The sequence below is a fragment of the Leopardus geoffroyi genome, chromosome B4 (genome assembly GCF_018350155.1).
Source record: "Leopardus geoffroyi isolate Oge1 chromosome B4, O.geoffroyi_Oge1_pat1.0, whole genome shotgun sequence".
Classification (NCBI taxonomy): domain Eukaryota; kingdom Metazoa; phylum Chordata; class Mammalia; order Carnivora; family Felidae; genus Leopardus; species Leopardus geoffroyi.
The window spans coordinates 78,798,962-78,825,757 of record NC_059341.1 but is presented as its reverse complement, the minus strand read 5'-3'; the positions used below and the strand labels follow the sequence as shown (position 1 = coordinate 78,825,757).

Here is a 26,796-nt window from a genome sequence, read left to right as displayed (position 1 = left end):
CCCAATGTGGGGGCTCAAACTCACAACCCTGAGATCAACCCCAAGATCAAGAGTCGCATGCTCTACAGACTGCGCCAGCCAGGGCCCAGGGACATGGGCTTTTATTCTGAGAATGCAGAGAATGGAGAGACAAGGCTAGAAATGGGAGGTGGGATAGGAGCCTGCTGCAGGCATCTGGGTGAGAGATGGTTGCATTCTGGATAGATTTTGAAGCAAGGGCCAATCTGATGGGCTGGTCTGAGGCGTGAGGGAGAGAAGTTATAGATGGTCCCAGGTTTTCTGGCCTGAGCAACTGGTAAGGATGAAGCTGCCATTTCCTGAGACAGGGAAGACAGGGAAGGGTAGATCGACCAGGGCGGGGCTGGGGAGCTAGGGAGCGGTGAGGAAGTGAGAGGTCTGATTTCTAGACATGCTATTATGCCAATTAAGTGTCAGGAAGAAGGTTGAATGTGCCAGTGGGGAGTGCAGGGGAGAAATCTAGGTGGAAGCATCATGTTTAGGAATCCTCAATGTACCGACACTGGTCAAGGCCACGGAACTGAATGGGGTCTCCAAGGAGTTAATGTGTAAAGAAGGCTTGGAGGACAGAAAGGAGGGCAATGAAATAGGCTGAAGAGGAGAGGGGGTGGGCAGCCCAGTAAAGAATTTTCCGGAAGGAGGGATGATCTGCTGAGGCTCCTGTTGCTGAGGTGAGGACTGATCACCAATTTATTTATTTTTAAATTCTTTTCTTAAAGTTTATTTTTGAGACAGAGAGAGGAGAGAGAGAGAGAGAGAGAGAGAGAGAGAGAGAGAGAGAGAGAATGAGTGGGGGAGGGGCAGAGTGAGAGGGGGACACAGAATCCAAAGCAAGTTTCAGGCTCTGAGCTGTCAGCACGGAGCCTGACACAGGGCTCGAACTCACCAACCGTGAGATCATGATCTGAGCCGAAGTCGGATGTTAACCGGCTGAGCCACCCAGGCACCCCTGGACTGATCACCAATTTAACAACGTGGCCTGCACGCAGGTGGCTGCAGTGCTGGGTGTGAAAGCCTGGAGGGAGGGCATTCAAGAGAGAACCCAAAGGGAGGAACCAGAAATAGTTGTGCGGACAACTCTTAAACTGTTTTGGTAAAAAAGGAAGCAGAGAGCAATGGGATGTAGCTGGGGGGGGGGGGGTCAAGAGATTATTTTGAGCTTTCTTCCCCCCCCGCCTTAAAATGGGAGAAATAACAGTATGTTTGTAGGCAGGATGAGAGGATCCTCTAGTGGGGAAAGGATGAAGGGGGCAGTGGCCTAGAGCATTGACAGGGGATGGAATCAGTGCACAGGAGCAGGACCGTCCTCTGTTCTTGCTGCCCAGAGGGGCTTCAAGAGGGGCTTTGTCCAGCTTACCCAAGAAGGCAAAGCGTCCCTAGGACTGGAGTGGCCAGGGAAGATGTATGGAAGTGGAGGCCCCGCCATGGCCCTGAGGATGGGAGAGGGTTGGTTGGCAGAGGGAGGGCATTTCTGACAGGTACAACTGTGTGGGCAACAGTCTGGAGGCCTGAATGAGCAGTGCTGATTTTTTCTAGATTTCTTTAGGTCCTGTGCGTGGAGAGAAAATCTGGCTTCAGAGAGGCCTGTGATGTTCACCAACAGTAAACGGGGAGGACAGGAACTTGCCCTGAGCCACAAAGGGAATCATCCTGACAGTAACATACCTGTCCAGACCATTCCCACTCCTCGAGCTCATGGCAAGTGCTCCAGTCCTCATCTTTCCGTGGACCTCCCCTTGCCCTCACCAGCTACAAGTTCTTTACCATTCTCCAGCGCAAGATTGAGCTTGGGGACAGGGAGGGAGAGTTCAGATCTCAAGAGCCGATCCTTGATCTCCAATTTACATCCTTGCCTGAGCACAGTCTGTAGAGGTGGGAAAACACCAACCAGAGGGAGGAGGCCCCTTCGGACCTTGGCAGGCTACATCTCCTCCCCGGGACTCAGTGTCATCTATAAATACTATCTACTTAGGTGGGGCCTTGTGGGCAGTGATGGCTGAACCCATGTTGTCAGCGTTTCCTCTTCTCACTGGCCTCAAGTCCATGCACAGACCCCAAGCCTTCCATCCTCACACACGCATTTTAAGTGCTGCCCTGAGGGGTGCCTGGATGGCTCAGTTGGCTGAGCATCCAACTTGGGCTCAGGTCACGACCTCACGGTTCGTGGGTTTGAGCCCTGCATTGGGCTCGTTGCTGTCAGTGCAGAGCTGGCTTTGGATCCTCTGTCCCCCTCTCTGCCCCTCCACTGCTCGTGCTCTATCAAAAACAAATAAAACATTTAAGTGCTGCCGTGATCCCCCGGCCCACCAAAGATAGCCTCAACTGTCTATGAACCACCAGAATCCATTCTTTTCTTTTCTCTCTTCCTCCCTTCTTCCCTCCCTCCCTTTCTTTCTTTTGGCCATGGCCGCTTTTACCTTCTCTCTCCTGTTAGAGGATAGAGTCCCTGAGGGTGGGTCACAGTTTGCCCCAATTTTGCATCTCTAACAGCCAGTTTGGCCCTCTGGTGTCACGAGAGTGTCTGCTGGCTCCGTGAGACTGCAGATCTGTGGACAACAGGCTGCAGCCCTAGCGACATGAAGTCTGGCAGCCACCTCTCTGGCCTCCTTTGGCTCATCCCCTAAACACATATTGAGCCCTGCCCAAGCTAGGCCCTGTGCCGGGACCCAGGGGGGCTCCCCAGGCAGGGTTCTGGCTGTCCGGCTGTGTTAGGGGCTGCTCTCTGGCCTGGACTTGGGGCAGAGGTTCCTGAGTGGCAGGTGCAAGGCTGTGGCAGGTGACCAGTCCTCGGCTCCCCTCGTCGCCCCTGCCTCTCCTTTCCTGTTGCAGTAACTGGGGTTGGCACGAACGGGCAGGGGCAGGGCCCAGTAGTTGGGGGGAGGGAGGGGACAGCCCAGTTCGAGTTCTGCCAGGCGGACAGAGACCCCCGGGGCACCAGTTGTGAGCAGGAGACAAAAAGCCTGGGACAAAAGGCCTGTGGGAGCCGTGGTGAATAGATTAATGAGATTTCCATAGGCGGCCCAACAATGGGATTCTCCACTCCAGCCTCTTTGTCCCAGGCTGAGATAATGGAGCCCGAGGAGCTTGCCCAGGAGGACGGCCTTGTGCCTGCTCCACTCAGGTCTGGAGCAGCCACACAGCTGCCCCTCCTCCCCTGTCCTGCCCCCAGCCCTGTCCATGGGCATTTGGAATCAGAGAATTTCTGTAAGATCCAGAGGGGTGTCAGGAGCCTCCTCAGGGAGTCGGGAGGGGGCTGCTGGCACTGCGTGGTTGGGGTCCCCTTCCATGGCATCTTGTATAAAATTGGCTTGGAAGGGTTCCTAGTGGGAGAAAAGTTTGCTGTCCGCTGCCTCAATCAACTGTCCTTTGACGCCTGAAGAAAAGGAGGCTTAAAGAGGCTAGGTGTCTTGCCCTCGGTCACAGCAACCGTGGAGGGTGTCCGCGGGCCTGGGATGCCAGGGTAGGGGTGGAAGAGGAGGGTCTACAGGCCTGTGTGAGGGAAAACAAGCCCTCCCTGCATATCTCTCCTTTATTCGCACCCTACGTTGCCACATGCTCCACTTCCGACACCCACATAGGGGTTTCCACATGGCAACCAGTTCCGTCACACCAGCTGGACGTCCTACAAACTGCACTCAACATCTACCTGGAGATAGCATCAGATCCTATCGGGTCAGGGCTCAGTCCCACGAGACTGCCCCACTTCAGATGCCAGTCGACAGTCCAGACTGTCACCTGTGCTTCTGACCTGTGGCTCTAAATCCCATGGCCCCCTCCCTCCTTGGGTCCGATTAGTTTGCTAGAGGGGCTGAAAGAACGCGAGAAACCAGTTTACTCACTGGGCCACCGGTTTATTATCACAGGGTGTGACTCAGGAACGGCCGGATGGAAGAGAGGCAAGCGGCAAGGTGTGGGAAGGGGCGTGGGGCTTCCAGGCCCTTCCAGCACGTCCATGTGTTCACCGCCCTGAAGGGATCCAAACCCCATCCTTTTGGGGTCTTGTGGAGGCTTCCTCACATAGCCACGATTGAATAAATCATTGGCTGTTGGGGACTGAGCTCCCCCTCTAGCCCCTCGCCCTTGGGTGGGGAGATGTGGGGCGTGATCCAAAGTTATAACCCCCTAACCAAGGCTTGTTCTTCGGGCAACCGGCCTCCATCCTTAGGTTACCTTGGGGCTTTGAATACCCCACCCACTTTGCCTTCATGGCTCTGAAGCAATTCCAGCGACTGAGGACAAGACCATTCCATAAGGAAAGGTGCTACCATCGCTCTTACACTTAGGACATCGCAAGGGGTTTTGGAACTGTGAGCCAGAACAGTGGACACAGACCAAATATACGTTTCTTATTATAAATCACACTCACTATCGCAGCCTGTGTCAGGCCTAATGCACCAGTGTCCTGGGCAACGGCCCATAGGGACTGAGACTGGTGCACTGGTTTGGCCATTTGTGAAGGCCCAGTCTCTCATCCATCCTGGAAGACTTCCTAAAACCAAGGGGGAGGAGTTTAAGGGATTCTTTACTTACCCTTCCATCCAGTAATTCTTGCCATTGCTATCAGTCACCTGTGACTTTGAAGGCCGCACTCTCTGGGTGGAGTCCAATGGTGTTCCACCCTCCTGCGTGGAAGAGGGCCCCGGCGTCTTCAGGGGTCTGCAGAGATAGAGCTTCGTGACCTTACTTCTCAAACAGTGCAGCCACAGGGAGTTCTTTTTCACTAGGGTCCTAGCCAGTCCCGGGGGAGGTCACAGACCCAAAGAAAGACCTGTCCGCCCAGCCTAGGGGTGTGGCCCCTAGGACCACACCTCCCGGGCTGTTTTGCGGTGAGGACATGAATCCTCTCCTGCTTGGGGAGCACAGGAGCCTTGGGACCCCCCAGCAGGCAGGTGCTTCCAGCTGGATTTGAAGGATAAATGCAAAGCACGTGAGGCACAGCCACATTCCCAGGCAAACACAGAAACGTGCTTCCACAGGAACAAGATGAGCATGATAAAGGCCATCACAGGGTCAGGTTCTTCTCTGGCTGGGAGAACCAAGGGCTAGACCAGGGAGGCAGTGCAGCCAAGAGTAAGGGCCTGGGCTCCATGGTCAGACTGCTGGGGTCTGAATCCCGCTCCGCTATGTAACAGCTGTGTGACCTTGGGATGTATTAATCTCCCTGCACCTCAGTCTCCTCATCTGTGAAGTGGGGACAATGACAATAGTAGTAGTCTCATAGGGCCATTGTGGGGGCTACATAAGACAATGCACGGAAGCCACAGAAAAGGGGCTGGCTCTCCGAGCCTAGTGCTGGAGTGCTCTGGTGCCGATGATGGCACGAGGACTAATCTGTCATATCAAAGCTGGAAGGAATTTCCATCACAGAACATTTGCCAAGTTCCTCCAACCCCCAGGGGAGTTATTCAGAGTCACTCAGCAAGGTTAGGCCACTGCTTGGGTTCTTAACTGTACCATTTATGACACAATTTTGTATCCTACATAGGACATATATATTTTATATACTTTACTTATCTATTTATTTTTCATTTATTTATTTCACTTATTATTCATTTTTTAAATTTTTACTTTTTTATTTTTGAGACAGAGAGAGAGCATGAGCAGGGGAGGGGCAGAGGAGGGGGAGACACACAATCTGAAGCGGGCTCCAGGCTCTGAGCTGTCAGCACAGAGCCTGAAGCGGGGCTCGAACTCACGGAGCGTGAGATCATGACCTGAGCCGAAGTCGGATGCTCAACCAACTGAGCCACCCAGTCGCCCTGATACATTACTTTTTAAAAAAATGTTTATTTATTTTGAGAGAGTGAGAGAGAGCGAGCGAGCACATGAGCTGGGGAGGGGCAGAGAGAGAGACAGAATCCCAAGCAGGCTCTGCACTGTGAGCGTGAAGCCCGATTCAGGCCTTGACCTGTGAACCAGGAGGTCCTGACCTGAGCCAAAACCAAGAGCCGGACACCAAACTGACTGAGCCACCCAGGCGCCCCTATACATTACCTTTTTAAATCTTGTAGCCACTCTTCAAAGAGTATGTTATGAATTTTAACAGATGGAGAGGTTCAGTGAGGTCAGGTAATCTGCTCAGGGTCACATAGTGTCTGAGCGTGGATTCAAACCCAGGTCTCATGGAGTCAGAGCGCACACATACCCTAAGTCCCCAGGGCCTTTCCTTACTTCCAGCTCAGCTGATGCACAGCATTGGAGTGTGGCCTATGAACCTGAAAGACCACTCCAGGTGCAGGAGGCTGAATGGCAGGAGCTTGTGGGCTGGGCCACAGGCAGGCCCAGGGTCACTGTGAGAAGAGGAGGGCTGTAACTGGCCTGGGGTGGGCGGGGGGGGGCGGGCAAGGAGACAGCATAGTCTCCCCCCTATCCTCCCCCACCCCACCCTTCTGAGTCAGGAAGGGGCGGAAGTCAAGGCTGTTGTGGGCATGGGTGTGTCAGGAGGCACCCAACTGATACTGTCCCTAAAGCTTGAGACTGTGTATGTGTCTATACACGTGGGCCTGTGGCTATGTGCATCTGTGGGTGTTCCCAGCGGTACGTGTGTGCATGCGGGTATGTCCTCAGGCTCACATAGACCAGCACTCTCAGCCTATGTTCAGGTCAGGCAATGCCACCTCCTTCCCTCCCCTGCAAATTTCTGTCCTCTCATTTTCCTTGGGTTGGTTGATTGAGCTTACTCCTTGGGCGGTTTGGCTGTGGCCAGACCTTTGTTCTTTCCCTTGGAAGAGGTGAGAGGAAGTCTCCAGATGCAGTCTATGTGACTAAGTTCAGCAGAACCTGCTGACTCGGTCCTCTGCTCCCCAATGAGTGGTCTAAAGGACCTCTAGTAGAGGCCGTATGGTGAAAGAGAAGGGACAGAGGGATGGGCTGGTAGCTAGTGGGGGACTTGGGGTCCAGGAGGTCTTTTTGAAGGTGGGAAAGAATTAAGCTTGCTGTGGGGAGGGAGCCAAGGGGTGGAGTAGTTCATTGATGGTGGCAAGGTCCCTACCGGACCGCAAAGTGGATGTAGATGTAGATAAAGGTGGAAACGGAAGGCCAGAGGTGAGGGAGCTGTGCCCTTGGCTAAAATTGAGAAGAGAATTACCTGGAATGGAAGGGCCAGTATCTGAGGGGATGGAGGGGAGAGACCAGGTAGGTGGCATGAGCTGCCAGGGAAAGGTTCCCTCTAGAGAGGGACTAGGAGCTGCCTAAAAGGGGCGAAGCCCAGAATAGGATAGTAGGTGTGAGGCTGGGAGGACAGGTTTGGAGAGCTGGAGGTGGGTTCCCTGAGTCCACAATTGCTGAGATGGAGAGGTTCGGTGATGACCAGGGCCTGAGTATGCTGTTCTTGAGGGTAAGGCCTTGAGTGGAGATTGCTGCAGGCCAGGGCAGGAGCTGAATGAGAGGGGCAGGGAGGACACCATTGTGACAGGAGAGGCGGGGAGCAGAGGGTTTGGGAAGGGGCAAAGGAAGTTTTTCGTAAGTCCAGATCCAGAGCTTTCCTTGCTGTGTCTCTGTCCTTCTGAGAGGGGCCCTGCTTTTTCCCCAGCATGCTGGGGTGGGGGGGTGGGGGTAAGTGTGATCAAGGTCAAGTCTCCTTTTCCATATTAAGAAGACAAAGCACAGATAACAGAGAATAGAAAAACAAACAGGTTTGGGGTCCATGTCACAACATAGTATTTGCATTGGTAGAACCTTGAGCTTCCATCCTCGTATAACCCTGCAAACCAGAACCACTTGTGATTTCTGATGTCCCAGGACATTACCCCCTCTGACACTAGGCAATGCCTCTGTTCTCCAGAGACCCCTCTCAGCAGGGGCTGGAGAGATGCGTATCTGCCCTCCAGGGACCTCATACTCAGTTCTGCCGACTCTGCTCTGAACCTCTTGCCACTGGTGGCCGGGCTCTCCTCTCCACCTCAAAGAGGTCTACTTCCCTTTTTAGCTTTAGTACCTACGGCTCATGCCTCCCTTAGGGCGGTGGGAATGAGTATGGGAATGAGAATACAGTTTTACTTTCAAACAGTGTCCTGCTGACAGCAGGTCCTAGCCGTAGGAGGTGGTGACATCAACAGAGGTCGTGCTGCCAACAAGCAGCTGCGAGAAAGGGCAACTGAAGAGAACCCCAGAGCCACCTGACGATCTGCAGCCTTTTCTACCACTCCCCCCCCCCCCCCACACCCACTTACAAGGCTCTGGTGACCCAACTTTCCTTGTACCCCCTCCAGGCTTGCAGTGTATAGAGTTATGCAAGTTGCACATTGAACACAAGCCTTTCTCAAGGGGCATGATTCACCCCATGGACACAGTAGCTTTGTAGATTATGACAACTTTCCGGAAGGTGGCAGTAGAGTGTCTTGAGGAAGGGAATAGGGCGAGTAAGCTAACAGAGCCCTGGCTTTCTGAATGCATTGTGCTGGAACCTTCTGGCCTGCCTGGCCAACTTGGTCCCTCACCCTTCAAGGTCCAGTAAAGACACCTCCTCCCTGCTGAGGTCTTGTTAGCCAGGCGTGGCACATTTCCCTGAGCCCCAGAGCCCCTGGCATACACCTCTGTTTTCCCACCTCATAAAGGATGTGGTCTACTTGTCTAAACCTTTCATTCTGCCCCTTTGCCTGGCACAGCACTTAGTATTCGCTCAATAAAAATTTGAAGACAGAATACTGAACCTGTAAATTTAACATGTCTTATCAAAAGCTTAGGTTTGAGAAATAATCATTATCAAAATGGTCTCTGGCATGCCATGGGCCCATTTCACCTTTGAAATTTAATCCTCAGATCAGGCCAGCCCATTGGAGACATGTGCCTGGGAAGAGTTGTTCCCCCGGCCCTGAATCCTTTACCAACCAGTGTTTGGCTCATGCCGTGACTGGTGCTCAGGACTAGGGTAAGAAACTTGTGGGGGGACATTTCTGCCAGGTTTATGGCATGGCTAAGAGGACACTATTTATTACATCTCGCAGGTCTGCTTCCTGAGGTCCATGAAAAAATGTTCCAAGATTTGTATGCCAGCAACGTTTTTGCTTCTTTTGAGTATGGTTGGTGCTCTTTGTTTTGCAACGTGTTTTCGGTTGCTGGGAAGCTCAGAAATAAATCTGTGGCGCAGTTTCCATGACGTGTACTAACTGTCCCCCCTCTTCTCTGGAATGTGATTTGTCTATTCTAAATAACGCTTCTGCATTGTGGTGAAACACATTTTGGGAATGAGGCAGATGGCAGTGCCTGCCTGGGCACACGGCGAGCGTGTGCAGGGATGGGTCTGGAACCCAGGTGCTCTGACTTCATCAAGCAGAGACTGAAACTAAGCGGAAAGGAAGTGAACGCTTCTGGGTCAGCCACTAGGGTTTCCTAAGGACCATGAGGCACTGCCTACAGACGCTGCAATCTCTGACTTCCGGCCCAAAGAGGGCCCTGGAACCTCGGGGAGGGCTGAGGTGCACAGAGTACCCAACTGCTGGGCCACTCATCTTTATACAAACCTAGTGTTTCTGTAATGCCTAGCGCCTGGTGGGGGTGTAGCAAACATGTATTACTTGAGCCCCACCTGGATTTGACTATTCCCAGGGGTGGGGTGTCTCACCTATCGACTGACCATTGACTCCATTAGGGCTGGAAGTAAGGACCAGGTGTTCTAGAGGGCAGCGCTCCCGTGACTGGGACAAAATCATCATCATATTGCCTTTAAGGTGAAGTTAGGGTCAAACATATCATTTCCAGATCTCTCTGAGTAAAGTATTTTCAGAGAACTTTAATCCTGGAACGTGCCGGGCAAGGCAAGTACTGTGTAGCTGGTGCCTGGAGAAGAGTGGCCGGGGAGGGTGCAACGGTGGGTGGTGGAGAGCAGCCCATTCCAAGCTGCCATCCAAGCCGCCTGGCCTGTGGCTGGCGGGTGGTGGGTCCTCTGAGGCTCTGCGGAACCTCTCTAGGCGCTTCTCTCCCTCTCGCCCGCAGCTCTGTCGAAGATGCACTGGACACCGGAACACGCCCAGCCCCTCAACCAGTGGCCAGAGCAGCACCTGGACGTCTCCTCCACTACCCCGTCGCCGGCCCACAAGTTGGAGCTGCCCCCTGGGGGTCGCCAGCGCTGCCACTATGCTTGGGCACACGACGACATCTCTGCCCTCACGGCCTCCAACCTCCTCAAGCGCTACGCGGAGAAGTACTCTGGGGTCCTGGACTCGCCCTACGAGCGCCCCGCGCTGGGCGGCTATGGCGACGCCGCCTTCCTCAATGGCGCCAAGGGGGACCCCGAGCCCTGGCCAGGGCCCGAGCCACCCTACCCCTTGGCCTCACTCCACGAGGGCCTCCCGGGAACGAAGTCGGCCAGTGGGGGCGGCTCCGGGGGCCTCGGGGGCTCGCCGGTTTTAGCCGGGAACCTGGCTGAACCCCTCTACGCCGGCAATGCGTGCGGGGGCCCGTCGGCGGCGCCCGAGTATGCGGCGGGCTACGGCGGGGGGTACCTGGCCCCCGGCTACTGCGCGCAGACGGGCGCCGCGCTGCCCCCGCCGCCCCCCGCCGCGCTACTGCAGCCCCCGCCTCCGCCGGGTTACGGCCCGTCGGGGCCTCTGTACAACTACCCCGCGGGGGGCTACGCCGCTCAGCCCGGATACGGGGCTCTCCCACCGCCCCCGGCCCCGCCCCCGGCCCCCTACCTGGCCTCCGGCCTGGCGGCGCCCACGCCCCTGCCCGCGCCCGCTCCGCCCCGGCCGGCGCCCACCTCCTACAGCTTCCAGGCGGCCGCTCCCGGCGCCGAGGGCGGCGTGTCGCTGAAGCGCAAGGCGGCCGACGAGGGCGCGGAGGGCCGCTACCGCAAGTACGTCTACGAGCCGGCCAAGGCCCCGGCGGCCGACGGCGCCTCCTATCCCGCAACGGACAACGGCGACTGTCGGGGCAACGGGTTCCGGCCGAAGCCGCCGGGCGCCGCGGAGGAGGCGTCTGTCAAGTACGGTGGCGGCATCCCCCTCAAGGTCTTGGGCTCTCCCGTCTACGGCCCGCAACTCGAGCCCTTTGAAAAGTTCCCGGAGCGCGCTCCGGCGCCGGCTCCCCGCGGGGTCTTCGGAGTGCCGTCGGGAGAACCCCCCAAAGGCGTGGACCCGGGGGCCCTGGAGCTGGTGACGAGCAAGATGGTGGACTGCGGGCCCCCGGTGCAGTGGGCAGATGTGGCAGGCCAAGGCGCGCTCAAGGCGGCGCTGGAGGAGGAGCTGGTGTGGCCGCTGCTCAGGCCGCCCGCCTACCCTGGCAGCCCGCGCCCGCCGCGGACCGTGCTGCTCTTCGGACCGCGGGGCGCGGGCAAAGCGCTGTTGAGCCGCTGCCTGGCCACGCAGCTGGGCGCCACGCTGCTGCGCCTGCGCGGAGCGACGCTGACCGCGCCCGGCGCCGCCGAGGGCGCGCACCTCCTCCAGGCCGCCTTCGCGGCTGCGCGCTGCCGCCCGCCCGCCGTGCTCCTCATCAGCGAGCTGGACGCGCTGCTCTCGGCTCGGGACGACGGCGCCGCCACCGCAGGCGCGCTGCAGGCGCCGCTCCTGGCGTGCCTGGACGGCGGCTGCGGCGCGGGGGCGGACGGCGTGCTGGTCGTGGGCACCACCTCGCGGCCCGCGGCTCTGGACGAGGCCACCCGCAGGCGCTTCGCTCTCCGATTCTACGTGGCGCTGCCCGACGGTCCTGCCCGCGGGCAGATCCTGCAGCGGGCGCTGGCCCAGCAGGGCTGCGCGCTGAACGAGCGGGAGCTCGCGGCCCTGGTGCAGGGCACCCAGGGCTTCTCCGGGGGCGAGCTGGGGCAGCTGTGCCAGCAGGCGGCGGCCGGGGCGGGCCTCCCGGGGCTGCAGCGGCCCCTCTCCTACAAGGACTTGGAGGCAGCGCTCGCCAAGGTGGGCCCTAGGGCCTCCCCCAAGGACCTGGACTCGTACGTGGAATGGGACAAAATGTACGGCTCCGGACACTGACGGCGCGCCGGGAGGTCGCGGGAGCAGCCGCCCCTTTCTCCCAGCCCTTCCGTCCGGGAGGGGGATGTCTTTAACCAAACCGGGCTGGGAGGGTGCCGGAGTGATGAATGTGGGCTGGGGGAGGGGCGGGGCTGCCGGTGGATTTTTTTTCGTAGGAAGGAAAATGCTTCTGCTAGGCAGATAGATGCCATATGCGCTGTGTACTCAGGTTTTTCCTATTTATTGTGGACGGGAAGCTCGCCATCTCTGCCCAGCCGACGGGCCGACCCGGGACGGGCTGGCACCCGGGGCCTAAGGAACTCCTGCGCCCTCTCCACAATCCTTTTGTCTCCTCGCGCTCTGAATGCGCCCCCCCTCCTCCCCTTTCTCTGCATTCGCGTAGTTTTTTCTCTCCGTGGCTTTGTCACTACTGACCTGTCCCTCATATGCTGGCCCCGTTTCTCTTTTGCTCCTCCCTCCCCTATCTCTCCATCTATCACCCTCTGTGCTTCTGTCTCCATCCCTTGCTCTCCAGCCTGTTTTCCCTTGGTCCTTCTCATTCAAAGAATGCAGTGTCCCTTTGCAGGAGATCTGGAAGTCCGGGGCTGAGGAGGAGGGTGTGGGGAGTTCCCTCCCACCCCATTATCCCTCACCCAGTTGTATCCTTGGGCCTTGGGGGGTGGGGGAAGGCAAGCAAAAGAAACAAAACAAAACAAAACAACACAAAACACCCAAAGAAGGGTTTTTGTTTGTTTGTTTGTTTTTGAGGGGGAAGTCCCAGAAATGTAGCTTGTTTAATATTTTAGGCCTCTTATTTTTGTAAGATGTGTAGAATTTGCTGTTTTTCGTTTTATTTTGACAACTCAGGAAGAAACTGACCTCAGAAAGAATGTTAGACTTTGGCTGCTCTCCTGTGTGTTCCCTGCCCCCCCACCCCTCCCGAGGAACAGATTCTCCCAGAAGACTCAGAAAGTGAAACTTGTGGGTAATGGGAGAGGAAGGCCCAGAGCCCCACGGACACCCCTGCTCTTCCTGGGACAGAAGCGGAATGTATTTCTAGGGCTTCCTCCCCAGGTCCAAGGTTGTAGGCAGGGGTGTGGGGGAGTGGGTTGTGGGATTTGAGAGGAGGTAGGTCCTGTTGCTCTCCCCCTGAGCCCCACTCTCCAGCTTAGTGTTTTTTTCTTTAGGGTTATCCAGAGGGAGGCCCTTGCCCCCTCCCTGTCCCAGATCCAGAAAGAGAGGACCCAAATGGGAAGGCGTCCGAGGCAGAAAGTCCCCAGAGTGGTCATCTCACCTGGCCCTTCCCTAGGCAGAGATCTTCTATAACTTAGGATTCCCTCGGGAGAGAAGACCGTGTGGCCACGAGTCTGGCTGGGCACAAAACTGACTACAGACTCAGCTTCCCTGTATGTTGGGAGGCTCCAAGGAGGAAGTAGCACCAATTACAGAAGGTTCTGTGGGGAAGCGGGCCTGTCCCGTTCTCCTAGGGTCCTCAGTTGGGAGCCCCAGGGGCTTCCAGAGGGTGAAGGGGATGGGCAAGCTGATTTTCCCTGATGCTAGGAGTTTTCCTGATGCTAGGGTGGGAGTCCCACCCAAACTTTCCACCAGAAGCCAGCCTCAGGGAGGGGGCGGGTGCGGGGGCTTCCTTGTGAGAAGAATATTCCTGTCCTTCCCAGCAACTTTCCCTTGATAGGGCTTCTCTCCCTCAGGGAGCCCATTTCACCACTCTGACTTTTGGTCCAAAGCAGGAGGCAAGCCCTCACCCTACCTCTTCTCTCTCCCACCCCAGTCTCCCTCCCTGTTCTCTGCTCACCCTTCCAGCTCCTCCAGTCTCTGTACCATCGCCCACTCTCTGCTGGAAGGGTGTCCACAGGGGACATTTCAGGTGCCAAGGTGCCGAGGGCCTGTGCTGGCCTAGGGCTGCTAACAGGAAAGCTGCTCTGTTTCTCCCCCACCCCCCCGCTTTTCATCCTTGGTCTTTCTGGCCCTCCTCTCCTTGGAGCTGGCTGACCGCAGGGCTTTGGTGCCTCAGCAGCAGTGGGTTGCACTGCTGTAAAGGGCCCTTTGGAGGGTGCAGGGCGTGAGAAGTTTCTCTCAGGTGTGTGTATGTATATGGGGGTGGGGGTGGAGGGCCCCGGGGAGTGGGGTTGGGATCTCAGCCTTCCCTTCAAGAGGCAGGCAGCTGGGGGTGGGGGGGGGAACTCACTGAGACCCAGGGCCCCCACTGCCTCCTCCACTGGCCTTGGGGAGCTTTGCACAAGGAGACAGCCCCCAGTCTACTAGCACCTACCTCATGGACACTGGGGCAGGTGGGGGGAAGGGTAGGTCCAGCTCTGGCAATGTTGGGGGGGGGCATACCAAAGAATCCAGGGGCACGGATGTGGGGAGGACAGACTCGGCAAGCTGGTCCTCCTCTTCCTCTACCCAGACTGGGGTTGGGTTCCTCTCCTCCAGCTGTAACCATTTCTACCTCATTTTGCTGCGTGTTGTACATGGACGTATTTATCTCCTGTCTGATGATGCTCTGCAGTTGTGGTCTGTCTACCTCAGAAGAGACTGTATTTTAAAAGAAAGTATTACACAGTATTAAAGCGATGACATGTGGCTTCCAGAGAATTTCTTGGGGGCAGCAGGATGTGGGGAGCCCTTGGGGAATGCTTGGGCATCCAGGGCTGCCGGGCATGTGGTCCTGTGGGCGTTTCTAGTCCTTCAGCAAACCATTACTGTGGGTCTCCCGTTCCTCATTTTGGCACAGCAAGTGCCTACCAAGTATTGGGCGCTAAGGCTACCAGGTGAAAAGCCCCTGGATAGGGAAGGCCCTCCTGTAGTTATGAGCTCCCAGAGGCTCAGAATTGGGGCTGACTCCTATCTGCAGAGCCCCAAGGTATGAGGGGAAAGAAGGACTCACACGTTTGGTGAACGAGTGAATGGATGAATAAATGAACGCTTGGAGAAAAGGGGGCAGCTTGAAGAGGAAGGTGCACCCAGAATGTGGACAGCGGCCCTCATTGGCTTGAGCTAAGATCAGACTTTGTTCTTGGAGGGAGGGAAAGGGTGCAGAGGGCAGGCTATGGAAAGGGCCTAGTTCCAGTCTTCAGGGTCACGTGGGACCCTTTGTCCACCACCATCTGTCAATTCCCAAACTCTGTCTTTGCCAGCTTATCATAAACGGAGCCTGAGAAAACTAGGAAGGAAGGAAGACCTTGCTGAAAAAGTTGTACGTAGAAACCTGTTAGAGGTGCGGACCTACAGTTTCCTGAGGTCCTTGAATGCTCTAAGCAAAATTATTGAAAATGCACCAAAGTGCAAGGATTACAGTACATGTGCACAGGGGCTCAGGGCCACCCTGGGCTTTCAGGAGGCAAAGCAAGCCCGAGGGGAGAGCCTGCAAAGCAGTTTCCCCCGTAAGAGAAACAATTGTGTGCCTGGATAAGGGGGGCTCTAGGGCATTGCCCCAGGACTCAGAGACCAACCCGTCTTGGTCCCTGGAGGCCTAGACACTGTGCAGACACTGTGTAGCCCTGAGGATACAGAAATGGTTAAGCACAGCTGCTGTTCTGGAGAGCCCACAATACAGGGTGAGAAAAGCTCAAAAAATGGATTATTTGATTATTATTATTATTTTTTTTTTTTAAGTAGGCTCCACACCCAATGTGGGGCTCGGACTCAGGACTCTGAGATCAAGAGTCACACGCTCTACTGACTGAGCCAGCCAGGCGCCCCCACAGTGGATCATTTGAAAATAGAACTGGAAAAAGCTGCTGGGGAGGGATCATATGAAAATCATATATTCTCACGTTTGGTACAGTATTTCGTACGTGGAAGACACTAAACAAATGCTGGATAAGTCCTTCAATTAATGATTTTCCAGATAAGTGTCCCAATGGAGGATGCGCAGGCTATCTCAATGCCCAGAAGAGATTCTAACCTGCGGTGGTGGTGGTGTGTCAGAAAAACTTCCTGGAGGGGGTACAGCCCAACGAAACTGGAGGCTGGAACCCACCACGGGTGTGATTTGTTACAAGAGCATCAAGTGAGGGCAGGAGTGGGGGGAGTGGGGGTTCGGGGGAGAAATGAGGCTGGACGGATCCTTGGGACTGTACCACCTTAGCAGGAGGAACTTTCATGCCCTGTGAAGAGCCCAGGATCTGAGATGAAGATCATGGGTGGGTGTTTGGACAGGGACTGATTTGCAAGTCATGAATTCACACACACACTGATTGAAAACATGTTTCCTGAACACCTACTCTGCGCTAGTTGCTATACGGACAACAAAAGGACCTTACAGCCAAATGGAGGAGACAGTAAAAAGGCAGAACTGCGGTGTGTTGCAGGAGAGAATAAGAGGGATTCCTAATGGAGAGGGGCAAAGGGTGTGTGCTGGGGTCAGAGAGGGCTTCCCAGAAAGGACCCACTCTGGCTGAGGAGTGACTAGGGCAGAAGCGTGTGGGCCAAGAGCCAAAGGGGAGCCAGACCCGAGGTTGCTCAGGAAACAAGGCCAGTGAGTGGGGCCCCAGCGTGTGTGCAGTGGGAGTGGGCACTTGAATAGCTTATCTTATCTAGACAAGAGGAGCTGAGGGTCTGGAGGTACCTGTGGGAGGGTGGGAATTGGTAGAGTCTATAAATATTTGGTAGTCCGAGAATTAGGGATTGGATATTGGATAATGGGGAGCAAGGGGTCTAGGGCTTGTGCTGGAGGCTGAGGGGTTACAAATGGGTTATTAGAGATGTGGGAGACTTGCTAAGTTTGAAGCATTAGTGGGATGGCTGGGAGTCAGGCGTTGGGCAGGCATTTTAATAGAAGGGCCCAGGATTCTATCCTATCCTAGGGGACTGGGTCTCCCCTCCCTCCCCCCGCCACCCTTGGGTGTTGAAAAACTCCCTCCAATTCCTTTTGATTCCTAGTTTCTGGGTGCTGGGAGATTCCCACGAAGCCCCAAGTGTCAGCTGCCCCCTGGCCCCCAGTCCCGGCCGGCAGAAGCCCCGCCCTCTCCCCTCCCCCGCCGCCAGTGTCAGGCTCCCCTCCCCCACCGTGGGTGTTCTGAGCTCCTCCCCGCCCAGTCGGGTCACAGACGGCGATGGCAACGGGGACGGCGACGGCCGCGCGGGCCCGGGCCCTGGCGTTGGCGCTCTGGGGCTGGGCGCTGGCCCCGGCGGGGGCCTTGGACGCTATGGGCCCCCACGCGGCCGTCCGTCTGGCCGAGCTGCTGACCCCGGAGGAGTGCGACCATTTCCAGTCGCTCCTGAAGGTGCCCGAGCCGGACGTCGAGGCCGAGCTGGCCCGGCTCTCTGAGGACCGGCTGGCCCGCGCGGAGACGCCGGGGCCCACGTCCAAGCCGCCGGGCAGGCTGTGGCGGCTGTGGCGGCGGCGGCGGAAGCGGGCGGCGGCCGAGTCCGCGGAGGTGTCGGACGGCTGCCGGGAGAGGCTGGCGGACTGGCTGGCGGCCGAGGCCCCGACCCTCTCTTGGGACCGCGTGGCTCGGGCGCTGCGGCGCTGCGGCCGGCCGGACGTGGCCCGGGAGCTGGGCAAGAACCTCCACCAGCAGGCGACGCTGCAGCTGCGCAAGTTCGGCCAGGCCTACCTGCGCCCGCCGGACGCCCCCGCCCCCGCTCCCGCCCCCGCCGCGCCCCCGGCCCCAGCCCCGCCCCCGCCCCCGCCCCCGGCCTCGGCCCCGCCCCCGCGCCCCCGCCGCGCCGCCCTCCCGGAGCCCGACTGGGACCAGCTGCAGCTGATCGTGGAGCGTCTGCCCCAGGCACCGTACGAGCGCAACCCCGCCGGCTGGGTCGGGCCGCTGGCGCTCGGCTTCCTCACCGGCTTCGTGGGGGCGTTGGGCGCCGGGGCGCTGTTCATCACGTTCACGCTGTGGCTCACGGGCGGCGACGGCTACGGCCCCGGCCCCGGCCCCGGCCCTCCCCGGCGCAGGCCCGCCCAGGCGCGTGGCGGGCGGCCACCCAGGCCGCCCCTGTCTGCAGAGCAGCTCGAGCCGTCGAGGGCCCGGGCTGCACGCGGGCCGGTCCCCCCTCGCCTTAGTGCCCCCGGCCGTGAAACGGGAGCGCAGCCCCGGCAGAGTGCCGTCTTCCCCGTATTATAAACGTTACCAAATACGCAAAGGAGGGAGCATTCGTTGGTTTGTTGGAAATGGCCGCACACCCGGCGGGACTGCCGGTGGGAGAGGAGGGGCTGGGGTGCTAGGGCACCGGGGTGGGAGGCAGGCCCTCCCTCTTGTCAGCCTTAGAGGCTTTTTATCTCGCAGTAGCTCTTGCACCCAGAGCTACCATTTATTGAGTGCCAACTGTATGCCAGGCCCTGTGCTAAGCGGGTTGCGTACGTTATTTGATAAAATCTTCAGAACCCAAGAAAAGCAGGTATGATCTCCATTACACATAAAGAAACTGGCCACAACTAGTCGGTGGCATAGTCAGGGTTTTGAACCCAGAGCTGCCTGAACTGAGAGTCTGAATCCCAGAGGGAGTGATCCGTGACTCCCCAGAGGGAGCTTGACAAACCCGGTGCGACCTGAACAAGAGGCCGGGTTTCTGTTTACTCTGAGGCCCTGCAGGAGTGTGCAGGGGGGTTGGCACAGGCTAGAGGTGGTGTCCCCACTTTCAGGGGCTGCTGCCTCCAAGCTGCTCTTCTACTCAGACCCCTGAAGGTCCACCTGGAGCCCCAAAGCTTTCCCACCCACCTGAGTGGCCAGGGCCCTGCCAGCCCATCTAAGGAGCTGAGCCTGGGTGAGCCCTTAGACTCTGTCCCCTGTCACGGGGGAGGGCAAAGAGGACAGCCGTGGGGTCTTGCTGGGTGAGAGGGTCTGTCCACCCCCCGGGGGGCCGAGGGGCTTTGCTGTGAGAGCAGTGACAGAATGACAGGCCAGTCCAAGAGGAGAGTTGAAAACAAGATTGACGTAACCCTTTATTGCAAATTCTAAAGTAAAAAGATGTACAGTACAAAGTAAAATTGAAATTTCAGACTATAAACTTCCAATCCACTTATGCATTCTCATTTCTCAAGCATTTCTGCCATTTCCGCGTAAACGGAACAGGGAACAAGTCGAGGTGGTGAGGGAAGGAGATACAGCGAGGGAAAAAATTAAGTGTCTAGAATAATCACAAACCCCAGAAGCAAGTGAAAGGAAAGACATTTTCTCGACCTGCTGTCCTGGTGATGAGAAGCGGGGGTGATTGGAGCAGTGCAGTTTAAAATGGCTCTCAGAATAGCAGCATTTATGGTACCATTTCATCTTCCTTAAGTCCAAATAATTCTTTGCCCTTCCCTAGTGCCTTTGCCTCTGTATCTCAAAACACTTTACAAAACATTTAGTTAAAGCCTCACAACACCCCTGTGAGGTAGGTCAGTATTATTATCCCCATTTTACAGATGAGGAAACTGAGGCACAGAGAGGTTAAGTGACTTGCCCAAGGCCACACAGCGAGCCAGTGGTTGAGCTGGGGATGGAACACAGGAGTTCTGCCCCTTTTCTGGAACCACTGGACCACGCTCCCCTTTACCTATATACATTCTTCACACACACACATCACACGTGCACACCCGCCCACCCCACCCCACTTAGCCTCTATGTACAGCAAACAGCAGTGGGGGGCAGGGGCAGGGGGTGCCTCAGGAGCATTTTAATGGAGGAAATCTTGGAAAAGGAATCCAAGAAGGCACAGAGCTGAGCCACAAAGCAGACTCTGTGCAAACCTTGGGCCCCTCCAGACCCAGACTTCCTCCTCTCTCCTGATGTCCCCCTGGCTGGCTAGTTGCAGCCGATTCTTTAGGGGGTGGGGGTACCTGAAAATGAACGAAGCTTTTTGCAAGACTTTGGGCAACATCTGAGAAAAGAAATAGGCATCATTGCAGAAGACGCCCAGGACTCAAGTCACAAAGTCGTAACCCATGGCGATCTCACCTCCACAGCAGGCCTGGAGGCTGGGGCCGAGGGGAGGAGGTTGGGGACTGACCTACCAGCCAGACTAGAGTGGGCACTTCAGAATCCTCCTGAGAGTGTTCCTGGACCAGGAGACATGGCCTAGAGAGGGATGTCCCCAAAGCAGGGCAGGGTGAGGGAGGGGAGCGGTGCCCCTCTCCCCTGCACGGATGTGAACGAGACCAGCGGTAGTCTGCTGGTGTATGTGTTGGGGTGATGGAGGGCAGGGCCCAGCGTTAGCTAGCAGAGTGGAGGCTGTTGGGCATCGTGCTCGCCCGAGCTTTGGGGCATCGGCATAGCTCTTTCCTTAACGTACTGGTGAGAAAGGCAGAAGTGAGGCCAGCCCGGCTGGGTTGGCTGACATCATCTTGGGGGGCTCTGCCAGGTGGACTGGTGAAGAAGGGGTTTTGTGGATGGTTAAGCACTGGCCCGGGAGTGGGGAGAACATCACATGCAATGGGTGAGTGGGGGTCTGGGGGGCGGTGGGGGGTTGGTGGGCAGGACCTTGCTTTTCTCTCCAATCTCTACTTCTCAGCCAGAACTTAGCGAGAGACCCTGATCTCTCTTCCTTCCGTTCCCCTCTTTTCCCCACACGTGCTAAGGTCCCAATTCCCAGACCCCTCCCAGGACTCAAGAATCGGGAGAGTCAAGCAACAGACGGACACCAAGACAGGCTTCCCTTGTACAGTAAAAAGGGTCATTTTTATTTTGTTTCCTCTTGGCTTATAGTAGTGATGTACTTTGTATCACGTCTCATTTAGAGCAGTGTTGGCCTCCATGCATTCACTAATACACTCATCTTCACTAGTGGTCTTTTACAAATTTACACGGGTTGCGGCGGAAAAGAACAGAACTCTGGGCACTGTCATTCCAGGGGCTTTGACCGGGAGCTTCTGCTTACTTCTCCCCAGTCAACTTCCGACACCGAAAGTGGCTCATTTAGAGAAGTGGGAGTAGGTCACGTTGACTCGGGAAGGTTTCGCTGCTCTCGCCCTCTGAATTACGGAGTCTCCTCAGCCTGAGCAGCAAGGAGGTTAAGGGAAGAAGAGAGGAAGGTGTTTTGCACACACAAACCAGCAACCGTGTCAGCTGCTGCTCAGTGGCTTTGGCTCTGCATTTTAAGTTAACAGCATCACACGTCTTTTTGCTTTTTGTCCTTTTTTAAAGGTGAATTGTGGAGTATAAATACTGCACCAAGGACCTGGCTACAAAAAATAAATATTTATATTATATTTATATATCTATATATATATATGTGCAGTGATACTGTGGCTGCTGCTGCTTTTTGATTGGCTTCGTTAATATTTGGCAAAGCGTTGCCACTTACCCACCCGGCGAGGGCGTACAAAAACGTCCTCACTGGTTCTTTCAGTTCAATGCCTGTTAACTGCGGGTGTAGACTGCTGGTGATGGTGTCATTTACTACCGAAGAAGTGTGGAGCAGGGCGGGTGAGTGAGAGAGTGAGTGAGCGAGTGGGTGGAGGGGCGGCGGGTGAGGGACAAGAAGGTAGGAAAAGTTAAAAAAAAAAAAAAAAGTTGAAACATCAAGTTAAGAGTGGAGGTGGCTTCTTCCCTGTGAAGCTGGCTGATGGGTGTCAGATACCAAGGCCCATGTGTGTGTTACTGAGGAGATAGCTGCTGGGGGGTCTGGGGGAGGGAAAAGGGCAGATCTTAGAAAAAATCTCATTAATATGCTCTAGTAGCTTAATGACATCACTAGCACGAGCACTTGGGGTACCGAGCGGGGTCTTCTAGCTCTGTTGCCCATCTCAAGACCTAAGAACAATGATGAAGTGTAGCCAAATCTTGCATAGAAGTGGTTAGAATTTATTGCACATTGGAACAAAAATATATATATTTTTTTGTTGTTTTGGAAAAGACCATTAGCAATAAAAAATTTTTTGTCTGTCTGTCTGGTTTGGGGATGTACATTGGCTGACAGCATCTAAGTTCTAAGAAGAAAGAAAAGTATAAAAAATAAAAATAAACATGACAATGGCATAAGCCAGAAGCCATTTCCTATTTAATAAGTTGTTAATTTGTATTTACAAAAAGGCATGCCGATAAAATAAAATGATATATTACAGTATTTATAATTCTCTTAAAAAGAATAGCCACACACGTCAGCTTCTGTTTTGTGCTGTTGACGACGTCGCCTGTACATGTTACTATACATTCGTCCTAGCGGTTAGCAGGGTCACTGAGAGAAATGCTTTTCCAACCTGGGTCGCGTGTAGTACGAAAGTTCTACGGAGGAGGCTGCAGAAGCAGGCTTAGGAGAGCTGGGCAGAGTTTCTAATGGTCCAAGAAGACAGAAAGCTCGGCTTACTGCCTCGCTGTGTTGGTCGTACGCAAAACTAGTCGGGTGGGTGGTGCGGTCCCACCGAGTGCTTCTGCTACAAGGCAGACTGGTGTGTCTGATCGCGGGGGGTCTTTAGCCCCCCCCTCTACTTTATGGTGCAGGAGGAATTTTAGTTTGGTTTAGTTCGCATGCTAAAGTCTCTCCTCATTCTTTGTATCGACTTCCTGAGACACTCAACTGCAGCATCCTGGCTTTGAGATCTAGTCCTCGGATGAGAAGCCCCTGGACTAAAAACCGTCTTCCCTAAAGTGGGAGAGGGGACGGAAGACAGGACGCTCCCCCCAGAGCCACCCTCGGATGACAGCGGGCAGGTCGCTAAGCAGGCGGCACGACGGGCTAGAAAGGGGACGTGCCGGGCGGGGGAAGCTGCGACAGCTTAGGAATTAGTACTGAATCGCTTTCTCATGAGAATCGGTGCGATAAAGAAACCACGTGGGCTTGGTTCATCTCTACCTCGGGTCCCACCAGTGACTATGTGTTCGCTAGAACGTGAAAGGAACCACAGCCGTTAGCCCCAGCGCGGCCGCCCTCACCCGCCTCTGCAAGTAAGGGAAGCCCTGCTTGGTGGAAAGACGAGATGGAGACAAGAGGCATCATGCAGTGTGTGAGCTTGTGACAACCCCTCTGCCGAGGGAGAGGCCCGTTCAGGATATCCGAACCCCTCTCCGGCTGGACCCAAGCCCGGAGAGAGCCACAGTGCAGCGGGACGTGACACTACCTGAAGCGAGCACCCCAGACCCCCCCCCCCGTGAAAGCCTAAGTTCCCCAAATTGCCCCCTAGAGATGCCATGCCACTTTGAACAGCGCTTGTACCTCTGCCCCAAACAAGTGTCAGTTCTCCAGCATGAAGGCTAAACAATCATCATAAATATTGCAATACAAATGAACTGGGTTTTGTTGTTGTTGTTGTTGTTTTGATTTTTGTTTTTAGCCCTAGGATTTGGTTTTACAGTGACATTATTAATACAAAGCCATTCGAGATCGAAGTTTCCCCGTGGACGGGACACCGAGCAGCATTAAATAGTTCGTCTTTCAAAATGGGCAACAATGGCTGTATGTTAGAGATGTCTGTTAAACATATACACACAACGGATCCATCTGCTTGTTGGACTGGGTCTGTTTTCTGTTGGTAGTGGTGGTGGGGTCAATCGGTTGGTTGTGTTTCCCTACCCAGAAGATGTATGAAAGACTTCTACGAATTCGTAAGGAATTGCAGTGGAATGGAACGCTTACCATTTTGTTCTCCGAATACAGTGAACGGTGCAGGGCTGGGTCCTGTCCAAAGGCTGACCCAGGGCAGGGGACAGGGTTAGTAGTGTCCTGTGGTGTATGGTTCTCATGCATGACTTCTGATCACGGCATGCCATCATGCAAATCATTTCTACGCAGTGAACGAGCACAATGTTTGGAATCGGCCTGAGCAAGTCCTCCTCAGCCTGAAGAAACCTGATTGTTTTCCCCCACCCATCTCCAAACCACGTGAAGCCATGTGGAGAAGATGCGGTTTATGTCAAAGAAACGGACAATTAAATGACACGGGCTAGATGGGAGTGTGTGTGTGTGTGTGTGTGTGTGTGTGTATGTGTGTTTCCTGTGTGCTGCTTAGCTTAACTAATGTAAGAATGCAAATACAGTTTGCACGAACAAACAAACTTTTAAAGTGATGCTTTCTGCTTCTGAGAATCACCAAAATGAAAAAATAAAATCCATTTGGCTGCAACGGAAATATGCTGGTCCCGGCAGCCTCTCCTCTGGTTTTCGTATCCTGTTGGTTTTGTCCTAAGTTGCATTGACTGATGTGGAACATGCAGTAACCACCTGCCCAAGCATTAGAAAATCTGTGAGTCCAGGGAGCAGGGTCCTTTGCCCTCGGCAGGTCACTGCTCAAGATGCAACCGTGTTACATGGTAAGCCGACTACGTTTGGTATAGATCTTCGGGTTAAAGTGTCTCCACAGCTGTTCTGCATTGATAATACTCAGGAAGTTTGTAAACAATCTTTCGCTTGCAAGTTTTACATCTGTACAATGTTTAATTTTTGCTTTCCTCTAACACTTGGATTCTCTGACCTCTTTTTGTCTTTTGGCTCTTTCCCTTCTTCCTTCCTCTGCCCGTTGTTGCTTCTCCTTCTCAGGTTTCGTTACACTGTCATAGGACGGGAGGGAGGCTGTGGACGGGGTGCTCTCTTTTTTCTCCCGGTGTGTGCCTCCGTTCTCCAGCTTATTGGAAGTGGTCTTTTTGCAAATGAAACCCCGTCTTGCTAAATGTCCCCGGTAGGCGCGCTGCAGGACCACCGCCGACACCTCCTCCTGCTTGCGCCGCAGTGTGGTCGTGATGGGCTCGTAAGACACTTTGGAAGGATTGGATGCCACGAACCGCTCCTCCATCTGCTGCCGGAGGATGTCCAACTCCCCGCTGTCCCCCAGGACCCGCTTGGTGAAGGCAAAAAGGATGTCCAAGCAGTGGATGCGATCCCCGCTGACCATCGGCAGATCCATGGCAATGAGCTCGATGGTGTTCGGCTTGGGCACTCGGAGAGGGTGCTCCAAGGCGTCTGCAAAATCTGCCAGCTTACAGTACTCGATGAACTGGGTGGCGTCGGGGTCAAACTTCTCCCAGATCTCGTAGAAGGTCTCAAAGTCGTCCTCGCTCAGAGGGTCCGCGCTCTCCTCTGTGGCCACACTGAAGTTCTCCAAGATGATGGCGATGTACATGTTCACAACAATCAGGAAGGAGATGATGATGTAGCTTACGAAGAAGAAGATGCCCACCGAGGGGTTCCCGCAGTCTCCCTTGAAGCCACTCCCCGGGTGCTCCTTATCCAGGCTGCAGTCAGGGGGGCGGTTCAGGATGGGCAGCAGGAGGCCATCCCAACCGGCCGACGTCGTGATCTGAAACAGGCAGATCATGCTGTTGCCAAATGTCTCAAAGTTGAACATGTCGTCGATGCCAGCCTCGTGCTTCACGTATGCGAAATTGGACATCCCAAAGATGGAGAAGATGAACATGACCAGGAAGAGCAGAAGGCCAATGTTGAACAGAGCAGGCAAGGACATCATTAAGGCAAAGAGCAGGGTACGGATCCCTTTGGCGCCTTTGATCAGACGCAAGATGCGCCCAATACGGGCCAACCGGATGACTCGGAATAGGGTTGGGGACACAAAGTATTTCTCAATGATATCAGCCAGGAACATTCCTAAGAGGGCAGAAGAAGAAATGTTACTGAGATTGGAGACCCCTTTCTCGTTACTTATGTCACCTGGCACTGGAGCCCTTAAGCTCAAAGGACTTCACAGAGTCAGTGCCTAACGATTCAATCTGAACTCTCAGGATGACAAAAGAAAGTCACATGCTTCAAACGTACGGAAAAGCAGAGGAAACACTAAAACGGACACCTATGCGCCAGGCATCCAGATTTAACAGACGCTAGTATTTTACCAAATTTGCTTTCTCCCTTCATCCCCGAAAGCAACTGCAATCCTGGAGATGGTGCGTATGTACCATTCCAGTTTCTTCATTTCGCTGTGTATGAATCTGTAACTACTATACATACGGACAGACAGCATCCTGGCAGCCTACCGTGCTGAAAGAATTCTACCGTATCTATCTTTTTAGAACAAGTTTTTTAGATCCCTGACTTGGTCTTCAGACTTCGCGCTATGTTTGTGAGACTGATCTCTGGCGTTAAGAGAATTTTGGATTGTTCATTTTCACTGGTGAACTGTACTCCATTTCATGCATAGGTCCTCATTTATCTGTTTTCTTATTCAAGGACAATGCGTTTTCCTTGGGTTTGTGTGTGTGTGGCTTTCCAAGGTGTTACTGATTCCTCTCCAAAATGCTAGCAAATTTCCATATCCACAGACAATGGATGAGAGGTCCCGGCGCCACCCATGACTTCATGACCCTTTGGCTGCGATGTCTTAGTTACTTCGCTGTGATGCCAATTTTCCAAGTATCTTCTGCCTGGCTCTGAAAAGACATTTTTGGTTTCTTATTGTCCCATGTCCCTATCCTTTCTACGCCAAAGTAGCCTAGAAAACCAAAGGGACCTCTCAGAAGTGGCTTTTAATTCAGAGCTTCTAGACTTGTGCTTACAGCCACAGATCAGAAACAGCATTGGCAGACACAAAGGTCAAGGCGTAAGTGGGATGTGAAAGTCAAGGGTGACCACGTAAAATGAGAGGGCCTTTCTCTGTTTATGTTTAGTCAGGAGTCCACTCAGCTGGACCACTTGCCTTTAACACTGCACAGCAATAATGGGAGCCCAGAGAGGGACCACAGAAGGAAGGGGACGCGCAAAGGTTGCGACACGGCAGCTGAAGGGATGGCAATGACATGCTTTCTTCAGTGCCTTCTCTTGCTGTCAAGGCCCTGATGAGACAACATGAGTTTCTACTGACAGGAAGGATTTACTCTGAATAAGGAAACATCTTTCAACCCTAAGGATTCATAAATACTGGTGAAGTGAACTGCAGAAGCCTATGTAATCCCCTTATTTGAACCCTTTTCTTTTTTTTTTTTTTTAAAGTAGGCTCCCGTGCCCAGTGCGGGGCTTGAACTCACAATCCCGAGACAGAGTTATATGC

General features: G+C 54.8%; 3 protein-coding genes and 2 long non-coding RNA genes across 13 annotated transcripts in view; 2 read left to right on the top strand and 3 right to left on the bottom strand.

Moving 5' to 3' along the window:
- The window catches only part of FIGNL2 (fidgetin like 2), a 32,646-nt gene extending 18,121 nt beyond the window's left edge, over positions 1 to 14,525 (top strand). The window contains exon 2 of the mRNA XM_045462937.1: positions 9,952 to 14,525. Coding sequence (XP_045318893.1) covers positions 9,963 to 11,942 — 1,980 coding nt within the window. The 5' untranslated portion in view covers positions 9,952 to 9,962 and the 3' untranslated portion in view covers positions 11,943 to 14,525. The remainder of the gene's footprint in view (positions 1 to 9,951) is intronic.
- Positions 86 to 1,562, bottom strand: LOC123590093. Its single transcript, XR_006708603.1, has 2 exons — positions 1,376 to 1,562; positions 86 to 317 (listed from the first exon to the last, which is right to left on the bottom strand). It is a non-coding gene; the product is annotated as an uncharacterized LOC123590093 (long non-coding RNA).
- On the bottom strand, positions 4,244 to 10,827 carry LOC123590092. Its single transcript, XR_006708602.1, has 3 exons — positions 10,718 to 10,827; positions 6,164 to 6,308; positions 4,244 to 4,674 (listed from the first exon to the last, which is right to left on the bottom strand). It is a non-coding gene; the product is annotated as an uncharacterized LOC123590092 (long non-coding RNA).
- A 2,435-nt stretch (positions 14,526 to 16,960) lies between the features above and the next one.
- Positions 16,961 to 18,032, top strand: TMDD1 (transmembrane and death domain 1). Its single transcript, XM_045466880.1, has one exon. It carries the CDS (start codon positions 17,000 to 17,002, stop codon positions 18,011 to 18,013), a length of 1,014 nt encoding a protein of 337 aa, XP_045322836.1. The 5' UTR covers positions 16,961 to 16,999; the 3' UTR covers positions 18,014 to 18,032.
- Positions 18,033 to 18,801: 769 nt separating this feature from the next.
- The window catches only part of SCN8A (sodium voltage-gated channel alpha subunit 8), a 177,284-nt gene continuing 169,289 nt past the window's right edge, over positions 18,802 to 26,796 (bottom strand). For 8 of the 9 annotated variants that reach the window (XM_045466872.1, XM_045466871.1, XM_045466874.1 and 5 more), the window contains one exon: positions 18,802 to 25,403. In XM_045466872.1, the coding sequence (XP_045322828.1) occupies positions 24,256 to 25,403 (1,148 nt within the window). In that variant the 3' untranslated portion in view covers positions 18,802 to 24,255. The remainder of the gene's footprint in view (positions 25,404 to 26,796) is intronic. The other variant, XM_045466879.1, reaches the window with a different exon arrangement.

What these genes read in the sequence shown, in the direction of transcription:
- TMDD1 (XM_045466880.1), top strand. Translation starts at nt 17,000, where the DNA reads ATGGCAACGGGGACGGCGACGGCCGCGCGGGCCCGGGCCCTGGCGTTG.